Genomic DNA, 17,388 nt, shown 5'->3' with positions numbered 1-17,388 from the left:
CCAATATTTGAGTTCCTTTTCTGATGTTTTCAGAAGTTATGCATATCATAAAGATGTTGAATCCAAATGGTAATAGCCAGCTCAGAGTCCATTGCTTACTCGTGAAAGCTGCTTTTATGTGAAGCCAGGATTTTTTCCCCGATATTTCCTAGTCATTCTGTCTTACAAAAGCCTCTTATGGTCCCTCGCAGTATGCCTTTGTCCGTATTACCCTGAATGTCTTCATATCACAAACTTTCCCACCACACCAGCAAACTTGCTCACCTCACTGCTCATTTCTTTTCCAGGTCACCTAAGAGTGACAGAGTGCACAAAGCTTTGGGAAAATCAGTGGTTACCAGTGGTTGTGACCAGTTGTTACCACTGACCTTCCACTGTAATAAGTAACCTGTCCTCTTACCCTGTATTTCCCAAGTTGTTACCTGTTATTGACCCATAAAATGACTTTTTATTTAATCTCTTAACTACTAAGTTTCCTTGGAAGCTGTTGATGATGATACTATATAATATCTTCAAAAGTACAAGCAGATTACATCAACTTGGCTTTGTCCAAATATTTGCTGCCATCCTTCAAAAAGAGCACTGTCAAGTAGGAATTTTGTTTTAAGAAGTCATACTGAGTCTTCCATAGTGCTTCTTTTATATAGCATTCATTGATCAGCCTTACAGACTCTCTGATGAGCTTCTTGATGTGCTGAAGAAGGATTTAGTCCTCATTTAGAGATCTTCAGCAAGTTGTTCCTCCCAGCTATTTTTTCCTTTTTTTTTTCCTTTTTTTTTTCCTTTTTTTTTAATGTTATCAGCCAGGATTTATGAATTTTTCTATTTTCCTCATTTGGATATGACTACAGTGTTTTAAAGGTTGCCTTCTTGCTTCTGATGACATCTCTTCCTTATTGTTTAGTCATGCCTGGTTCTTTGTAGCTTTACTCAAGCCTGTCTTAATAGGTTGCATGCACTGGCATATGACCTAAATATATTAAATGTATAATTCTGCTGTATCCCAGGTATTGGCCTCTGGTGATTACGTTTATGCACGTATTAATTAAGGCAGAAGAGAAGGTTGTCTAGTTTCTGCCAAGAGAGCAGATGTTATATGCAGTACTAGCCAACCTATGGCTCTGACAGTCAAGACATCAGACCTCTAATAAAGCAGAAACCCTGCATAATTTCAACCAAACATGTTCACCATCCCATTCCAAGCAGTGGTTTTATACTCCAGACTGTAAAGGTAACAATCTGCTTCATATGCCTCTCTGGGCTGCAGCCCTCTGCAGCAACACCCTACAAGCCCAATCTGTCTCACCCTGATAGAGATCCTCCTATTCACAATATTCTCTTCTCTCCAGTCCAGAGAAAGTGCAGTCCCAACGAGTATTACAAACAAAATTAGTGATTAACTGAATCCTAAAAATAAGTGAGGAAGAAGGACAGTCAATCATAAGGACACAGCAAAACAAAGGGGTGTCATGGATTCATTTTCCAAAGCAGCAGCAAATACACAGAGGGTAGTGTCATGAAGTGCCAGGGTCAGACTGCAGCCACCATTGCAGAGAGCTCTCTCATGACCACCTTTCTTTGCTGCTATGCAATGCTAATATGCTTTTGGGACATTGCTCTTACCTTTCTTCTGGTAGGCAAAAACCATTGCTCTTACCTTTCTTCTGGTCTTATTTTGCTATGATGTCCTTATGTCATTCTAAGGGATCAAAAAGTCTATTTCAGCAGAAACAACCCTGCGCAGGAAACCAATTGAGGAGTCCATATTGACAACGTATGGGGCGGGAAGGCCTTGGAGCAAGAGGCAGCAGCAGCAAGCACTACTTGTAAGGTGAGGAAATGTGCTGTGTGGGCAGAGCAGAGTCTAAAAGTGGGGGAAGGGAGCAGCCCACACTCCAGGGTTGGGGAGGAAAAAAGAAGCAAGTGAATGACAGACTCAGCAAGAGGAAGTGCTTGAGGAGATTGTGAAAAGGAGCAGTCTGCAGCCACACAGGCTGCAAGATGTGATTTGGGAACACAGTGTACCTTGAAAACTTGCTGTCCCTGTGGGAGCAGATCTGCTGCCCGTGGCATTTACAGGGTGGTCAGTGATGGTCTGCACCCTGCAGCCTGCTCAGACTGGTCTTGGCTCCCTCCTTGCCTCACAAGAGGCCGTGTAGCACACAAACAGCTACAAAAACAAAAACAGCATTCGGATGCTGATGTCCAGACAATCTTCAAAGTGCACCACTTCACAGCTGAAATGCCTAAATGAAAGGCCAAAGCTCTTTTGAAGGGGGAGTTGAGGGTCCAGTGAAAGATCCTGAAGGACACCCATTGCTCAGTGAAGATGCTGACCTGTGGCAGTGGGAACCATACACCGCAGGCCTCCATGTCCCCTGAAACTCAGATGGATCTCCAGATGTTAACACACAGCAATAAACAATGACTATTAGAATAAATGGAGGTATAAACAATGGGCTTGTTAAACAGAGGAGAGGCACTGCTTTTATCCTTACGAGTAGTATGATCCAAGTATTTTTCACCTAGCTTAGTGTTAGAAATATTTATTTCAAAAACAATAAGCAGATTTAGTACATTTTAAATGGAAGACGCTTCATATTTATTCTTTGCCTTGTCATGAAGCCATTCTCACTTAACACAGGGAGTTAATTAAACCAGCCTTCACTAATCTGGCTGACAATTTAGACAGTAATTAGTGCAACAGGAACAGACGAGACCTTACAGTTCTTTCAAGCCTCAAGGCTGATACAAGCCTCAAGGCCAATTGCTACAAGAATTAACCAACCCTTCTGCACGTTCCTCTCAATTCCCTAGGTACAGACCAACTTTTAGAATCAATCCTTCTGGCTTTCCACCCTACTCTTTTAATTCTTCCACTGAGAATAAGTGGAGTTAGCAACACCCATCAGTACAGCAGTATTTGTGAAACACAATTTTTGAAGAATTTGCCCTATAATTAAAGTATGTGTGTCAGCATCCTCTTTAGTGGCACTGGCAATTAACATTACTAATGACGTCTCATGTCTGCAGCCTCTCATATGCTACTTTGGCCCTCTGTTTCAGGTTTTTAAACCAGAAAACACTACTTATTCACAAGAAACTTCTGTATCTTTCTGGAGCAGCTGTTAGCTAAAAACCATGGAAAAAATTTAAAGCGTGTATCTTATCTTTGGTTTATATACCAGAAATTAAAGCACATAAGGTGCTAGGAACTCTAAATACTGGAATACAGACAGTGTTTTCTTGTCATCATGACCCCTGTATGGAAAAGACATAAATTGTAAGAGAGTTGGAGTAATGACTAGACATTTGGAAAAGTGGTTATTTTTCACAAAAGAAATTTCTGCTAAAAGACACCATAGATAGGAGCTGTTTCTAGTCCTGATCCAACACACATTTTGTAATGGTTATGTGACATACCAAAGATGCTGTGTAAAATTAAGGTCCTATTATTATACAAATGGCTATGCCCAAATCTCGAAATATTCTGGATAAAAGCCATTGAAATAATTATCATTTTGAAGTCTTGCAGCATCCTTGTAAAGCCATTAGTGTATGTACTTGTCACTCTTCTAAACAATTTCATTGTTTTGTACACAACAAAAAAATGTTTCTTATTACCTGAAAGACCATACATTGCTTATAGATTAAATTAACATCTTGTCCCTGTTTCCCTCTGCACTAAAAATATGCCAACAAATATTTTAATGACGGGAAGAAAAATGCACCAATTAATCCAATTTGTAGAAATGAAGAAAAAGAATGATAGAAACTTAGAAATACAAGTCCATTCTTGACTTACATGCAGGATAGATACAATTATAGATAGTCACCAAATCTGTGGGGAAATGCCACCCTTTATTTGTAAGAACTGTAATACCTAACTTCCTTTGCAAAACTAAAAAAAATGCACAGCTTTCCTATTTATTCTGTATGTATGTATTTATTTCTCACCATAGAATCACAGAATGGTTTGGTTTGGAAGGGACTTTTAAAGGTTTTCTAGTCCAATCTCCTTGCAATGAGCAGGGACAACTTGTAAGTTTGCACAAATTAAAAGACCACAACTCACCAATAAGATGCAACATTGTTTTTAAGACAAGTGTGGGCACTGATGAGCTTCATTGCAATGGATGTACAGAAAAAAATGTTAGCATGTTCTGCCCCAGCTCTGAATGATGCAGAAGCATGATAAATGATGCATGATGCAGAAGCACAGTGAGCAACTGCTTCCCATATCCTGCAGGTCCCAGTCAGAAAGAGAAAGCGATGTCTAATTCACTGCCTGGGAGAGACCCAGGGAACTCCATACACTCAACTTTGTCTGGTGAAACAGTCACTCTGTTATGCTCAGTGCAACAGAATGGGAAGGACAGGACATTTACTCTTAGAGGGAAGTTCTCTGACTGCACCAGGGACAGCTGTGGTTCTTGCACCTTTAGAAACAACTTAGAAATGCTTGGACTTTACCCAGAAGCATCTCCCATACACTATTAAAAATTCACTGTCTTTTCTCTGCTGGAGACACACCCTCTCCCCATCATAATTCTTCATAGTTTGCTTTTTTACATTTTCATCAATTGACTCACATCCTTGCTTTTGTTTGGTTACCAGGAATCAGGTAAGTTTCTCTTTGGTCAGACAAATGATGCCAGAAGCTGTCAAAATAAGGAACCTCCTGCGACCTATTATTCCCACTGTGCTCTAAGGCCCTTATTTCCACTTGCACCACTCAACTCCCTAGTGGGGAAACATTCTCCCGCAGCCCTACGTCAGCCTGCTGCAGGGTGGAACACTGGCTGCATGCATCACAGCCCAGCTCCTGCTGCACACTGCCTTCTTCCATTGACTTGCTCTGCCATAATAAAAATTGTGTTTTCTTTCATAGAATCAGAGAATATTAGGGGTTTGGAAGGGGCCTTAAAGATTGTCTAGTCTCAACCCCCCCTGCCCCGGCCATGGGCAGGGACACCTCCCACTAGACAAAGTTGCTTGAACACTGCCAGAACTGGGGCATCCACAACCACCCTGAGCAATCTGTTCCAGTGTCTCACCACTCTCTCAATAAAAAAATTTTCTCCCTAATATCTAACCTAAATTTCACCTCTTTCAGTTTGTACCCATTATTCCTTGTCCTACCACTATAGTTCCTAATGAAGAGTCTTCCCTCTCTGGCTTCCCTGTAGGCCCCCTTCGTATATTGAAAGGTTGTTAAAAGATCGGCACAACAAATCTCTTCCAGGCTGAAGAGCCCCAACTTTCTCAGCCTGAAATAATTCACCATAATTTTCTTTCTCCATCTGCAGTTCAGCCCTGAATAAAGCTCTTCTCTGATGGAAAAATTTCAAAGGACATTTTACAAAGTTTTCAACTAACATAGCGAACTAGTCAGACACATACGTTGGAGAGATACAGCAATTCATGATGCTCTCACCAACACAGAGCTGAGTTGCATTAGAGCTGTTAGAATGGAGTCAGGATGATACTACTTCCGAGATGTGATTATAACTCCCAGATCAAGAATAGTTCCCTATTATTTCTTCAGGAAAACCTTAAAGGAGAGTAAATAGGAAACATTGTCCTGTTGTTCCCTCGTGGAAAAGTTGCCGCTTTGCCTCCACTCCGCAAGACTACGGGCATTTTCTCCTACAGCAGCGGGACGCGGCGTGCTCCGCGGAGGGGCTGCCGGGGGCCGAGTGGCGCCCGGGCGGAGCGGCGGGGCCGCACTCGGGTGCCGCGGGGAACCGGGTAGAGACGTGGCGGGGCTTGCCGGCGGGAACGGCGTCGTCAGCGCCATGGGGGAACCGCAGCGGCCCCCCTGTGCGGGCGTGTGCTCCCCGGCAGCGCCACAGCGAACACCGCGCCGAGCACTCAGCGACTCAACCGCGGGACACGAGCATGGGGCGAGCGCCCACTCAGCACCGACGCCGACTCCGGTTCCGACTCCGGTTCCGGCTCCGGCTCCGGCCCCGACGGCACTGGCGCCTCCCTGCTCCTCCCTTCCCTTCCCTGCCCTGCCCTGCCCTGCCCTGCCCTGCCCTGCCCCGCCCCGCCCCGCCCCGCCCCGCCCTGCCCTGCCGGGCTGCGCTGCGATCGCTGCGGAGGGTGTTGCCCAGCCCGGGCCAGGGCGGTTCCGAGCGGTCGCCGCTCCGGCTGTCGCCGTTCAGGGACACGCGCGTCCCGCGGTGCCGGCGTGCGCCGTCCGCCCGGCGCTCGGCCATGCTGGTGTGGCTGCACGCTCCGCGGCGGTCAGCGCTGCCCGCCCGCCTCCGCCCGCTCGCCCGCCGATAAGCCAAGCCATGACCGCAGCGCCCCAGGGGCCAGATCTCAGTTTTCTGAACGAGGAGGAAGCCAGGGCGATTTTCCAGGTGCTGCAGAGGGACGCGGAGCTCCGGCGGGCAGAGAAGGACAGAGTCAGGTACCGGCTTTCACCCCCGTCCTGTCGGTGCCCATGGCGCCCGCGCGGAGGTGGAGGGCGCGGAACGGGGTTTGCGGAGGGCGCACGGCCCCAGCCCGGCGACGCGTGGAGGCTCTCTCCCGACGGGGAGAGCGGGAAACGGGTTGGCGGGGGGGCGCCCCGCAGGGAAGGGTCTGCGCCGGCCAAGGCGGCGTGGGGCTGCGGTGCTGCGCGGCAGGGAGAGCTGAGCTCCCCGCGGTCCTGCCGGGGCAGCGGGGAGCGCCAGTGCCTCCCGCCAGCGCTGGCTGCCGCCGGAGCCGTCCGGCCGGGCACCTGAAGCATCGGGACCTTTGGGAAATGCATGTTGTGACAGAGACGGCTCTGAGTCACGGCTCCGGCTCCCCGTGGCACCTCTCCTTCCCCGGGGAGGAGGAGGAGGCCGCTTCTGTGCTTCACCGTGCCGCTGGCATGGGGTGTGGGCTAAACACCGGTACCCGGGAGACCACGGCGACGGGGAAGTTGTGCTGGACCTTGCAGGGAAACGCAGCAACTCTGCGGCTTTTGAGTCGCTCCTAGAAGTTTTTGGAAACAAAGCCAGGCACTCACCTGCCTGAAAAGTAGTTCACGAGACTCTTGAAAATTACTTAATTGAATTCTCTCTGCCTTATCGAGATACAGGACACCTCGACCTTGTTTCTAGATCATATTTCCCCTTTGTGCAATCATCAAAGCTATTTGTCTTGATAGTGAAAGTAAAGGTCGAGGAATTAATAGAAATTATGCTGGGAAATGAGCCGTTCATTGTTAAAGGTCCTCATTTCTTCCCGCAGGTATGAATTTTGGCACATTGTGAAGTGAGAGGCAGTGTCCTCTCAGATTTGCAAGTGGGCACTTTTCCCAAGTAATGCTTTCGTGTAAGATATAGAGGGAATGTTAATGAGTAACAGTTGCGTCAAGTGGATTTTTGTACTGTGTATTTTTTATTTCAGTAAAGTGGATTTTATGATGAGCATGGTTAAATATTATGTGTCAACAATGACTTACATCTAAAACTTGCCTTGGTTTTCTGTGGCATGTGTACCTGGACTGAGTTAAGTTTGGCAATTTCTTTCTTCCATAATTTGGTATTACTTTTCTTTTTCTGATTAAATTCTGTTCCATGTGTCTCATTATTACCTTCCCAAAAAGGAGAAATATTTTGCTGGATATAGGGAATTGCATAGCTGGAGGGCTGTAAGTTTAAAACTGAAGTTTTTGGGACTAAAGCTGAAACAAATGCATTGAAACTTCCAATGCTGTAGAGAGTCTTGTGAAGCAGTGGCCTGCTTTTGAGCTCGAGGCTTTCACCTGCCCCCAAATTTGTATGTGTTTCTTTGTCTGTGCACTTAGGACTTTCTCAATAGAAAATGTTATTTATGTGAAAGCTGTCAAAATAAACTTGGTATAACAGGATGTTTCTGGTGATGCTTTACTGAGATGTAGTCTGTTTAAATCTCAGCTGAAGAGGCATTCGCAAGTTGAGCAGAAGGTAGATGAAGTATTTATGACCAAGGTGCCATACTGAAAATCTAGGTTAAACCCTGAATCTGTCAAAGGTATGTGTCCTTGGGCAAATTTCCTAATCTCTCCTGGACCTAATAAAAGTAATTTCTTTCTCACTCCACTTGTCTACCTGGTCTTATTTAGACTGTAAGCTCTTCAGGCCAGAAGACTCTCATCAAGAGCAGACAGAATCCAGTCTGTGTGGTATTGCCCTGTGCTACTATAATCAAAGTAATAACAGTGATCACCCTGGAGGGCCAAATCTTGCAGTTCCTATATGACCACAGTGAGCTTCAGAGGCTCTAAACAAAATCACATTTTTTCCCCTTTGTCCCATATGCCTTCCTCCTTGTCATTCTTATTACTATTATTTTGATAATTAACTTCATAGACTTTTTTTTGGTGTAAAAGTTTTAAAAGAATGCCTGAGAACTGTGGCAGCCCACTCCTGGGATATTTTCAAAGTGTGATTTTTGAAGCTATTTGATTGATGCTGTCAATCAAACAAGGCATATAGGAGATGCTGTGGAATGGAGGGAACAATTTCATTAAGACTACTCTTTTTTCACAAAGTGAAGTGAGTTGCCCTTCAAACTGCTCTTGAGCATGGTTTTGGAAAGAGCTAGTTGGAGCTGGGCAGGGCCAGGGAGCCAATCAGTAACAACCAGTGGTCAGTAACAAATTGGTAAAGTGTTTTCAGTGACCATCTCTATTTACAATATAGCATGTTCCTGTATAGACCAATCTAGACTGGACTGACAGAGGGAATGAAGCATTTGCTGGCAGACCAAAGTCAGGTTCTAATGACTGTGCTGATCTTGTCCATACTGTTTGATGTCATACAAGCAAGCACATAGCTGTCTGTCAGTCTCTTAAAAGATCAATGAAAAATTGAAATTCATTCCAACTTATAACTCTAGAATCCAAAAAGTAGGAACAAGCTACATTTGTTATATTGAAAAATGTTAGCACCAGTTAATTTTGAAAGATGAAATAAGAAATAAAATTAAAATATTAATTCTGACATTCTCTGTGGTTTATTGTGACTTCATCAAATGTATTAAGCTTGCAATTATTTCCTGACAAGTACATTTCTTTTCTTGTTGCTTACTTGCACTGGGTAGAACTGGATCTCTCTTCACCCAGTCAGCCCATGCTTTTGTGAAATTAAGTGTATAATGGGGAGATTTTCTGGGGAAAGGTTGCTTTATACAGCCTCTCTCATCTTCCTTTCTGTTTGTAGCCTTTGTGTAGAGCAGGAACGTGTAAGTTAGGTTGTCAATTGTGCCTATTTGTGTAGCTCTCAGCTCTGCTTGGTGCTTCCCCTCCTGTTGCTCCTGATGCCCCAGCACATTCTCTGAGTACCATTGGCCCTTTCTTGGCTCCCTTGGAAACCTTCAGACTTCTAAGCCTGGCCTGGGACACCTCTCAGTATAGCTTTGTCTTTTATGTAGAAATGAACTGTATGTCCTATTGGACCTTAATTTATTCTTGCTATGGGCAGGGAGCAGAGCTCTGGCTGTGTCCTGGCCTGCTGGTTCCCAGGACCTCATTTTTTGGCCGGTTTTCTCCTTCCAGTGCCCTCTCGTGGCTCCTCTCGGCAGTACCTTTGAGCAGCCAACACAAACCAGCCTATTTGCCTCTTTCTCCTTGAAACAAGTTCAGAGAAGCAGCAACAGTCAGCTTTGGTATGACTCCTAAGGCTGCTTACTCCTATATACACCGAAAATAATTCAGAAACTTACTAATCACATATTTAATAATTTAAAAGAAAAAATACGTATTAGTTTTGAACTTGGGTAACACTTGCCTTCAGATATTTTTGCTCATCCAATCCAGTTTCATTCATAATACCAATTCAAAGAAAATTTCATTTATCATACGTATTAGCATGGAAGACAGATGGAATTTAGGGTTTTTATATCAATATACCTGCGTTGTTCCATAATAGTATTTGCAGTATTAAGGCAGAAGTCCAACTCAAGTCATGAAATGCTATTTAATAATGGTTAATGAAACTGATGATTTTACAGATGCTTGTGGAAGGAGGTTCCTTGTCACAAATACTTCAGTTACAATTAGATGCCCAGGAGAAGACAGGGAGGAATGCAGCATGTTCACAGTGCAGTATCATGTTCTGAGGGCTCCCCAACAATTCAGTTTCCATAAGATCATAATGAATGCTTGCACGGTTATTAATACCACAGCTCAACTTTCTGTATGTAATGAAATAGGCCTGAAAATCACAACATAAAAACATTTAAGATACTATTTGACTAATGGTTTTCAAGACTTCAGAGTGCACCCAGCTCATCTTCTTCAGCTTTGTTCTGCAGCTGCTGGGGACAGAAATGAAGAAAGAACTGACAGCTAATATTTGCACAGAGAGCTCCAGGTCCCAAAGGCTAAACAAACCTGAAGGTGCTTCTCTTTTCTGTCCTTTATTGATGAAGCAAATGGGCAGGGTGAGGAGAGGCTGACTGCCTTCCATCTCTTCAGGACAGCACTTCAAAGCCTGGCAGGCAGCAGAGGAACTGGCAGTCCCTGTAGGAAGTCTCAGCAGCATTAGGGCATGAAGCTATGGGATACAGAGGTGGAGCTAATGCCTTTTATCTCCAAGGCAGCTCCTCCCTCTGCAGAGTGTGGAGAGGCAGACAGTGCCCAAGCAGGTGTCATTCCAGTCAGCTTTGCATCTCTGATGTCTCATGGTGTCTGAACACTGAGTGTTGAGATGCACCTCCGCCCCTGGAACTGCATCAAGGCCCAGAGAAAGCAGCTGAGCTGAGAAGAGCCAGGAGACATGGAGCCAGCTACTTAGAAGAGGCAGCAGGTAGGGGGATGTGGCATGGGAACAGGTAGCAGGTACAGTTGCAGGTTGTCCAAAAAGTGAACAGTTGGAAGATAGAGTAGAAGAGTTATGGATGAATAGAAAATGTATGTAAAAGGGCGCAAAAGCTCTGTATTCTTTAATAATTTTATTTAGGAGACTTGGCTGTTTTATGTAATGCTCCCATTACAACTGCATGCAATAGTCTTGTGCTGGTTTTGTTCATTAATCCTTGAGAAAAAGGGAAATACTGTTATCTTCACTTACAAATGAGATATTGAAAATAATTGAGAGACTGAGACACAGAATAGGGAAATGAACCTACCTCCCCTAACAGCAATTTACTTTCTAGATTGTGCTTTGAGAACTAAATATGCATGTATTATTTAAGGTTTTTTTTTCTTTTTTTTTTGAGTAGGAAGAATGGCAAAAAATAATTGCCAGTTTTAGAACAATTCTGGCACATCAGCCACTGTCTATGAATAGGAACTGAAAAAAAGAGGAAAGGGAAATGGAGCTTGTGGGAGAGGAGCGCACTCATTCCATTTGGTTTAATTTGTTTTGCTCTTTTCCAGGTTGCTTTATGCTTTTGGGGGGGATTTTACTAGATTTATTTTGCAGAAGACTATGAGAATAGACAGCAGCAAAAAAAAAAAAAAAAAAAAAAGGTTTGTTTTAATTTACCCTCAAATTTGAAGATGAAAAGCATATGAAATTAATTGGGAGGTACAGTCAGCACCACTCAGTGCTCCACTCTTGCTGACCCATTAACAACATTTGAGTGTTGTGGGAAAGATGAATCCTCTCCATAGACTGTTCTAAGCAGTCTCTAAATTAAATAATTTGGACATAGTTACTTGTTACAGGCACACAGCTGTTCTTACCGCCTCATGCAGGTCATTTACTGAGTTCATTTGTTGCAAGTAATTCCTTACTGTATTCTCTTAACCGACATTTACTCTCACAGGTCTGGCAGTAGAAGGTGGGAATACAATCCTGTGTTGGAAATGTATTTTTTCACCTTCTTTTCTTGGGAATACATTTGTTGCAGAAGTGCAGACATACTCAGTTTTGTTTGTATTTGAGCATATTTGTACTTGGTGCTTCAATTATGTTATCTTGCTTACAGTTTGATGGGTCTGCTGTTGCAGGCTTTATTATGTCATTCACAAAAGTAGTCCTCTTCACCTTCTTGGAGACCAAGAATAGCTTCTTGGGTGTTAGAGATATAGATTTGGGGCTCAACTTCTCATAATTACAAAGAATTTTAAAAATTAGCTCCAAAGTACATGATCTGCATGGGTGAGGAGAGCAGACAGGATACCAGGACAACATTACTTGGGTATATTGTTGTTCCAGTGGAGCTCCCTTCCTGAACAAAGCATTAATAAAGAAATTCTTTCATAAGAGATACTCCACCCAGGAATGTTTCAGGGCGCAAATGTTCTATTGTGTCTTGATGTGGAGGAGATACTATTATTACTTACCACTGATACTGTGCCACCGGTGTGTTTAGTGGTTTGTAAACACTAATGAAAATAGGTCTTTGAAGCCCTGAAGGGCTAATATGCTAAAGAAGTGCCAGTAGAAGCAAAAATGGCAGGGAAGACCGGGATTTAAAAACCTCTACTTGCTTTGGTAAGCAATTACTATCATAAGAATCCCATTTTGAGACAGTGGGGGTACTGTAGCCAAGTGCAATTGGTAAGTTGCATACCAAATTTTTTCCTCAGTGTGTTTTTTGATAGTCCTATCTTGTGGTGGGGTCTAGACTCACAGACTGGGGCTTCACATAGTGTAAGAAAGAGAAGTAGAAATGGCCAGAGGCAGGTAGGCACTGTGAGTGCTATTTTCTCTGTTGGTTTTTATTCTGTCCATCTGGGCTAACTAGACCAAAATCTGTGCTGTAACTCCACTTTTATGCCTACAGAGCAGAGTCTGGACCAGCTTTGCTGCCAGCTCATTGGTCTTGTCCTTTCACAGTGAACTAATTTCAGTGTCAGTCCTTTCCTCGGAGGATTTGCACTTGGTGTTTGAGGGCAGGGGATTTCCTGTGGTGTGTATGGTGTCAGAAGGAAGAACCTTTTGAGATGTGTGATGTTTGAAAGAGCCTGCCTATAGGGCACTGAATGTATTTCTTCTTTTTTCAGGTTACTGGGTCCATGGTGGCTCCCCACAGGGCAGGCGCTCAGCGCTTGGCCACCAGGGCGTGTCCCCGGTGACACAGACGGGCACCGCAGCGATGGCTGTGGTGGCGCGGCAGGGCCGGGGCCAGGCTGCGCGGCTGAGTCACGCTCAGGGTTGGGGTCAGGCCTGCTCCACCACAGGCTGCTGCTCACGGGGCAGGGCCACAATGATGGTGCAGGGCCAGAAATCATGTCAGCATCAGACCTGGTGACAGTGACCGGAGTCAGCCATGGCCCCGAGATGGCCAGGCAGGCCAGGGGTGAGGTGGCCAGGCTTGAGGCCGAGTTGGATGCCAGCCTAGGGGTCAAGGCAGGGGCTGTGCACAGACAGAGCTGGGGATGCAGCTGGGGCTGTAAGTGGAGCACGGCCCAGCGGCACAGCCTGCGCTAAAACACAGCTCCCCGGGGAAGGAGGGCTCACCCCTGCTGAGGCCTGGGGCTGTTCTCTTCACAACACCTTTGTCTAAAGACACCCAGCTCTGCTCTTCCCAAGCTGGTCCAGGGCCCAGGCAGCCAAATCCACAGGAGTGGGAAGGACATTCTCAAGGCACTTTCACCCGTGTCCATTCAAACGCAGGCCTTGTGCCAGGTCTTTCAGACTGTTGAGACTAATGTTTATATTTTCAAGTGACCAAACAGCGTAAAAGTGAAAATCACAAAGATTATTATTGTTATTACTGAGCTCACTTTCTGATGTCAGTAGGGCTGCCAAAAGTAAGATGTTGTTGAAACTGATGAGATTTAAGCAAAGGCTTACTGTTAAGTCATAGGCAGACATTTTCCAAGTCCAAGCTTAATGGTAAAAGTAGAATTTGTTGAACTCTGTCTATATAGATAAATTGACCAGCCTTCAAGAATAAATAGGTTGGACACAGCAGAGCAAGCAAGCACTAGCTATTGAGTAGACAGTCAATATGGGGAGTTATTCTGGAATAGCTAATGCAGAAGGATCCAATCTTTTTAGGTTTTCCATGGACTTGTGACCCAATTACAGTCTTGTGCACCTTGTAGGAATTCTGCACACTTCCCAGGTTTGACCTTTCCAACAGTAATGTCTCTATATTCTCAACATCCTCTGTCTGCTCTGCAATTCAAGTGCAGAAGTTAAATTAATAATTGACATTAGTTGGAATTGGAAATTGCCATTAGGTGGAAGAAGACAGGTTTCCATACTAAGCAAGCAGAGAGTCATTGAGGTGCCTGTATGAGGAGAAGAGAATGATTTTCTCATGCTGACAGCCTCTATACACTGTGTCCCAACACCTTCAAGTCCTTGCATGTATTTCAGAAATAATAAATTGGTTATGCCAGTAATTCAAAAAAGTGTTTTGCAGAAACACATCTGATTCATGTTCAGAGCAGCTGGCTATCTCCCCATGCGTACTGGCACAGCACAGCTGTGCTCCAGTGGTGTGCTCAGGTTACGTGTGTCACATAGGCCTGTCAAAGACTGCAGCACCTGCTTTCCGTAGTGAAGCCCAAGACTCTGGAGTTTTGCTGGATTTGGTCCCTGATGTACTTCAAACTCCCGCATCCATCCAGCACTTGCACCTCCTGCACACATGGCTCTCGGCCTGGCTAACAGCTGGGAGCAAAGCTACTTGCGCTGTGTGTCAGGACTCCAGCTGATGTTCACTGGTTTCTGTCAGATACTGACAGAAACAGTGATGGCAATACAGATGGCATTTGAAAATGGTTGTGAGTATCCGTCTCCTTTTCTTCTTTTAAATTTAGGTTTTGCCAGTGGTCTGTGTATACTGAATTTAATTATCCCTTAAGTTTTTTGTTTTTTTTTTTTCAATCTAGTTTTCAAATCAAGTGGAGTCTGGCCCACTGGAATCTTAAATTTTGGGCACAGAGACCCCATTTTCTTTTCTGTTCCAGAAATTTAATACAGGACTATCTAAACTAAGGCTTGACCTCTGTTTGGTCTTTTCTGTACTTATTTTAAATTGACAAATTACGTATTTCCTTGGAGCTTACAGTCTGAAAAAATTCACTACTTAAGTATTTAATGCAAGAAATTCATTAAAGCAGGTAGGGAAAAATGGGATTTGTTCTGAGGACATGTGCATCTAAAAGTTCACAGGAAATGTATTTCTAAACCTTCTTTGCAGCTAAATGATTATGTTTGCAGCTAAATTATTATTAAATTATTACTGTTAGCTATAATAAACTGTATTTAAATATCTGCATTTTAAACTCTTAGCTGAAACTACCTTCTTTTTCTCAGTCTTACCTCAGAAATAAATAAATCCATATACTAGTACCATATTAACTGTGAATAAACACATCAAAATCACAAAAGCCAAGAGTAAATGATGAAAAGTATGGTATGTTTACACTTTATAGCACATAAATTACATCAAATTTACTTTGTTGTTGGAATAATCAAGGAATTGTAACACTTCTCCTGGCCATATCTTTGGATTTTTAGATCAGTGGGGATCTGAGTGCAGAAAGCAGCAGTCAGGAAAAGGTGCAGCACTGTGGCTGGGGTGGTCTGCAGTCTCTTTCTCCATTAGAGACTTGTGTGCTCTTAAATACATATTTATATGTGTATATTTGTGTGTTCTTTAATATATGCAAAATTATACACATGTAAATATAATATTTTCAAGTATTATTATACTATAATATTTCCATTTCCAGTGGAAGAGTTGTGATAAATTATGAGTCTAAGGTACTATAGCAGAGGATCTCTGTGTAAGTATATATTACATACATGTATATAAGCATTACATTTCCAGACGAAAAACACCCACTGTGTCAACTTTTAAAGCTTTCATTAATTCTTATGACCTATTTCCTTAGTTTAAAGCAATGTAAATGAGGCTTTTGTAGTGTTACAGTAACACATAAACTGTGTGCAGGTACACTGGCCTGTCTTACTTCTTTTGTCCAGAACTGTGAACTCTGCTCGATGTGGGGCTCCGCACAATTATCTGAGATTGCAAAGGTGTATTTTGAGAGCCCTAGGCTTCAGGCTTAGCTCTGTACAATCAAATGTCTAAGTCTGTTTGGAGCCTCTCAATTTCAAAACTCTGTCCAGACCCATGGGCCATCATACACAAACCTGCTTGTAGAGGTGAGGATTTGCTCTTAATTTGAAACCAGTTCCTCTCTTACAGAGCTCTCACCTAGCCTGCGTTTTGTTTTTTGTTTGTGGGGTTTTTTTTCTTGTTTGTTAGGAAGAGTTTTTCATAAAGAAATTCAAACAATAACATGAGGAATAGTGTCTGCATTGTATGTCTTTGTAAGGTAACTTTATAATACATGACTGAGCTGTAAATTACTTGCAATAGACGACTGTCTCTTTGCATGCTATCAATATTTATAAAAGATGATTGTAATCAACTAGCAGCTCTACCCTGGCAGAGTAAATATGTCTGCTGTTAATCATTAGCTTTAGATTTATTGAGAGACCTGATCCTCAGCCTTTCAACCCATCATGTGGTACACATGGTATACATCTTACAGCTCCGTATAAGATTTCTGGGACAGAAATTCAGGAGCTCACAACTTATTCCTGACATGCAGTGTTTTTGGACTGAGACTACACCTATGACTGCAAATAAATCAGAACCTTTACATGGAGAATTATATCCATTGCCTCTGTTAGCATGTATTAATATTAATAGAAATTCCTATTAATGAAGTAATCTCATTAGAGACATTAATTACTACCATTCAGAAGCTATGTGACACACTTTAAAGATGATAAGTGGCTTTTCTTTCCGTTGCATCATGGGTTTGTTTTGTTATTATCATATAATATTAGTAGGTAGCTTGCAAGTATTAACAGCACAGTAAAGTAAGACCCTTTTTTCTAGATTGTCATTCATAGCCTACAGAGACATTGTAACTAATCGATAAAACATTCACAGAATAGAGCTTTCCCCTGTATTGCATGCATTGTGAAAGGAACTGCAGAGAGTCAGCCCAAGCTGGAGAGTCACCAACAGCTGTGACATTCCTAGTGGTATTCCACCTTATTCACTCTTAGTGACCAGCTGCCCAAAGGACTAAAAACTTTCATTTTCTAAGTATGCGTAACTGCTAAAAGATCTGTACTTACAGACTTTTCTGTTTGTTCCAGCAGGGCTGAAATTATGTTTTCACTGTAAACCTGGGTAAAAGTAATGTCTTGAGGCATTGTTACACTTTGAGATGCATGATTAATCACCCTCAGCTCCCATGATCTCACTTTTCAATGCTCTGTCTTGAAAACTTAACTTTTTGAAGGCAGTCATTGAGCTTCTCATTTCAGAGCTTTAACTGAGAGCTTCTGATTCCTGAGCTGCCAGAACAGAAAGGAGTTATGTAGTCAGCATGAGAATTAAGCTTCGTTCTTGCCCTTATAACATTTCCCAGTTTTCTATTTCAAAGGCAAGTGTAATTCTGTGCTCTTGCTCAGGAAAGCAGACACAAGC

General features: G+C 43.2%; 1 protein-coding gene across 1 annotated transcript in view; it reads left to right on the top strand.

The window, feature by feature from the left end:
- Positions 1-6,231: 6,231 nt before the first annotated feature.
- Positions 6,232-17,388, top strand: part of EXPH5 (exophilin 5) — a 38,071-nt gene continuing 26,914 nt past the window's right edge. Inside the window, exon 1 of the mRNA XM_053934895.1 lies at positions 6,232-6,421. Coding sequence (XP_053790870.1) covers positions 6,303-6,421 — 119 coding nt within the window. The 5' untranslated portion in view covers positions 6,232-6,302. The remainder of the gene's footprint in view (positions 6,422-17,388) is intronic.

The sequence above is a fragment of the Vidua chalybeata genome, chromosome 2 (genome assembly GCF_026979565.1).
Source record: "Vidua chalybeata isolate OUT-0048 chromosome 2, bVidCha1 merged haplotype, whole genome shotgun sequence".
Classification (NCBI taxonomy): Eukaryota; Metazoa; Chordata; class Aves; order Passeriformes; family Viduidae; genus Vidua; species Vidua chalybeata.
The sequence above is the reverse complement of the archived record's forward strand: the minus strand, read 5'-3'. Positions and strand labels throughout refer to the sequence as shown.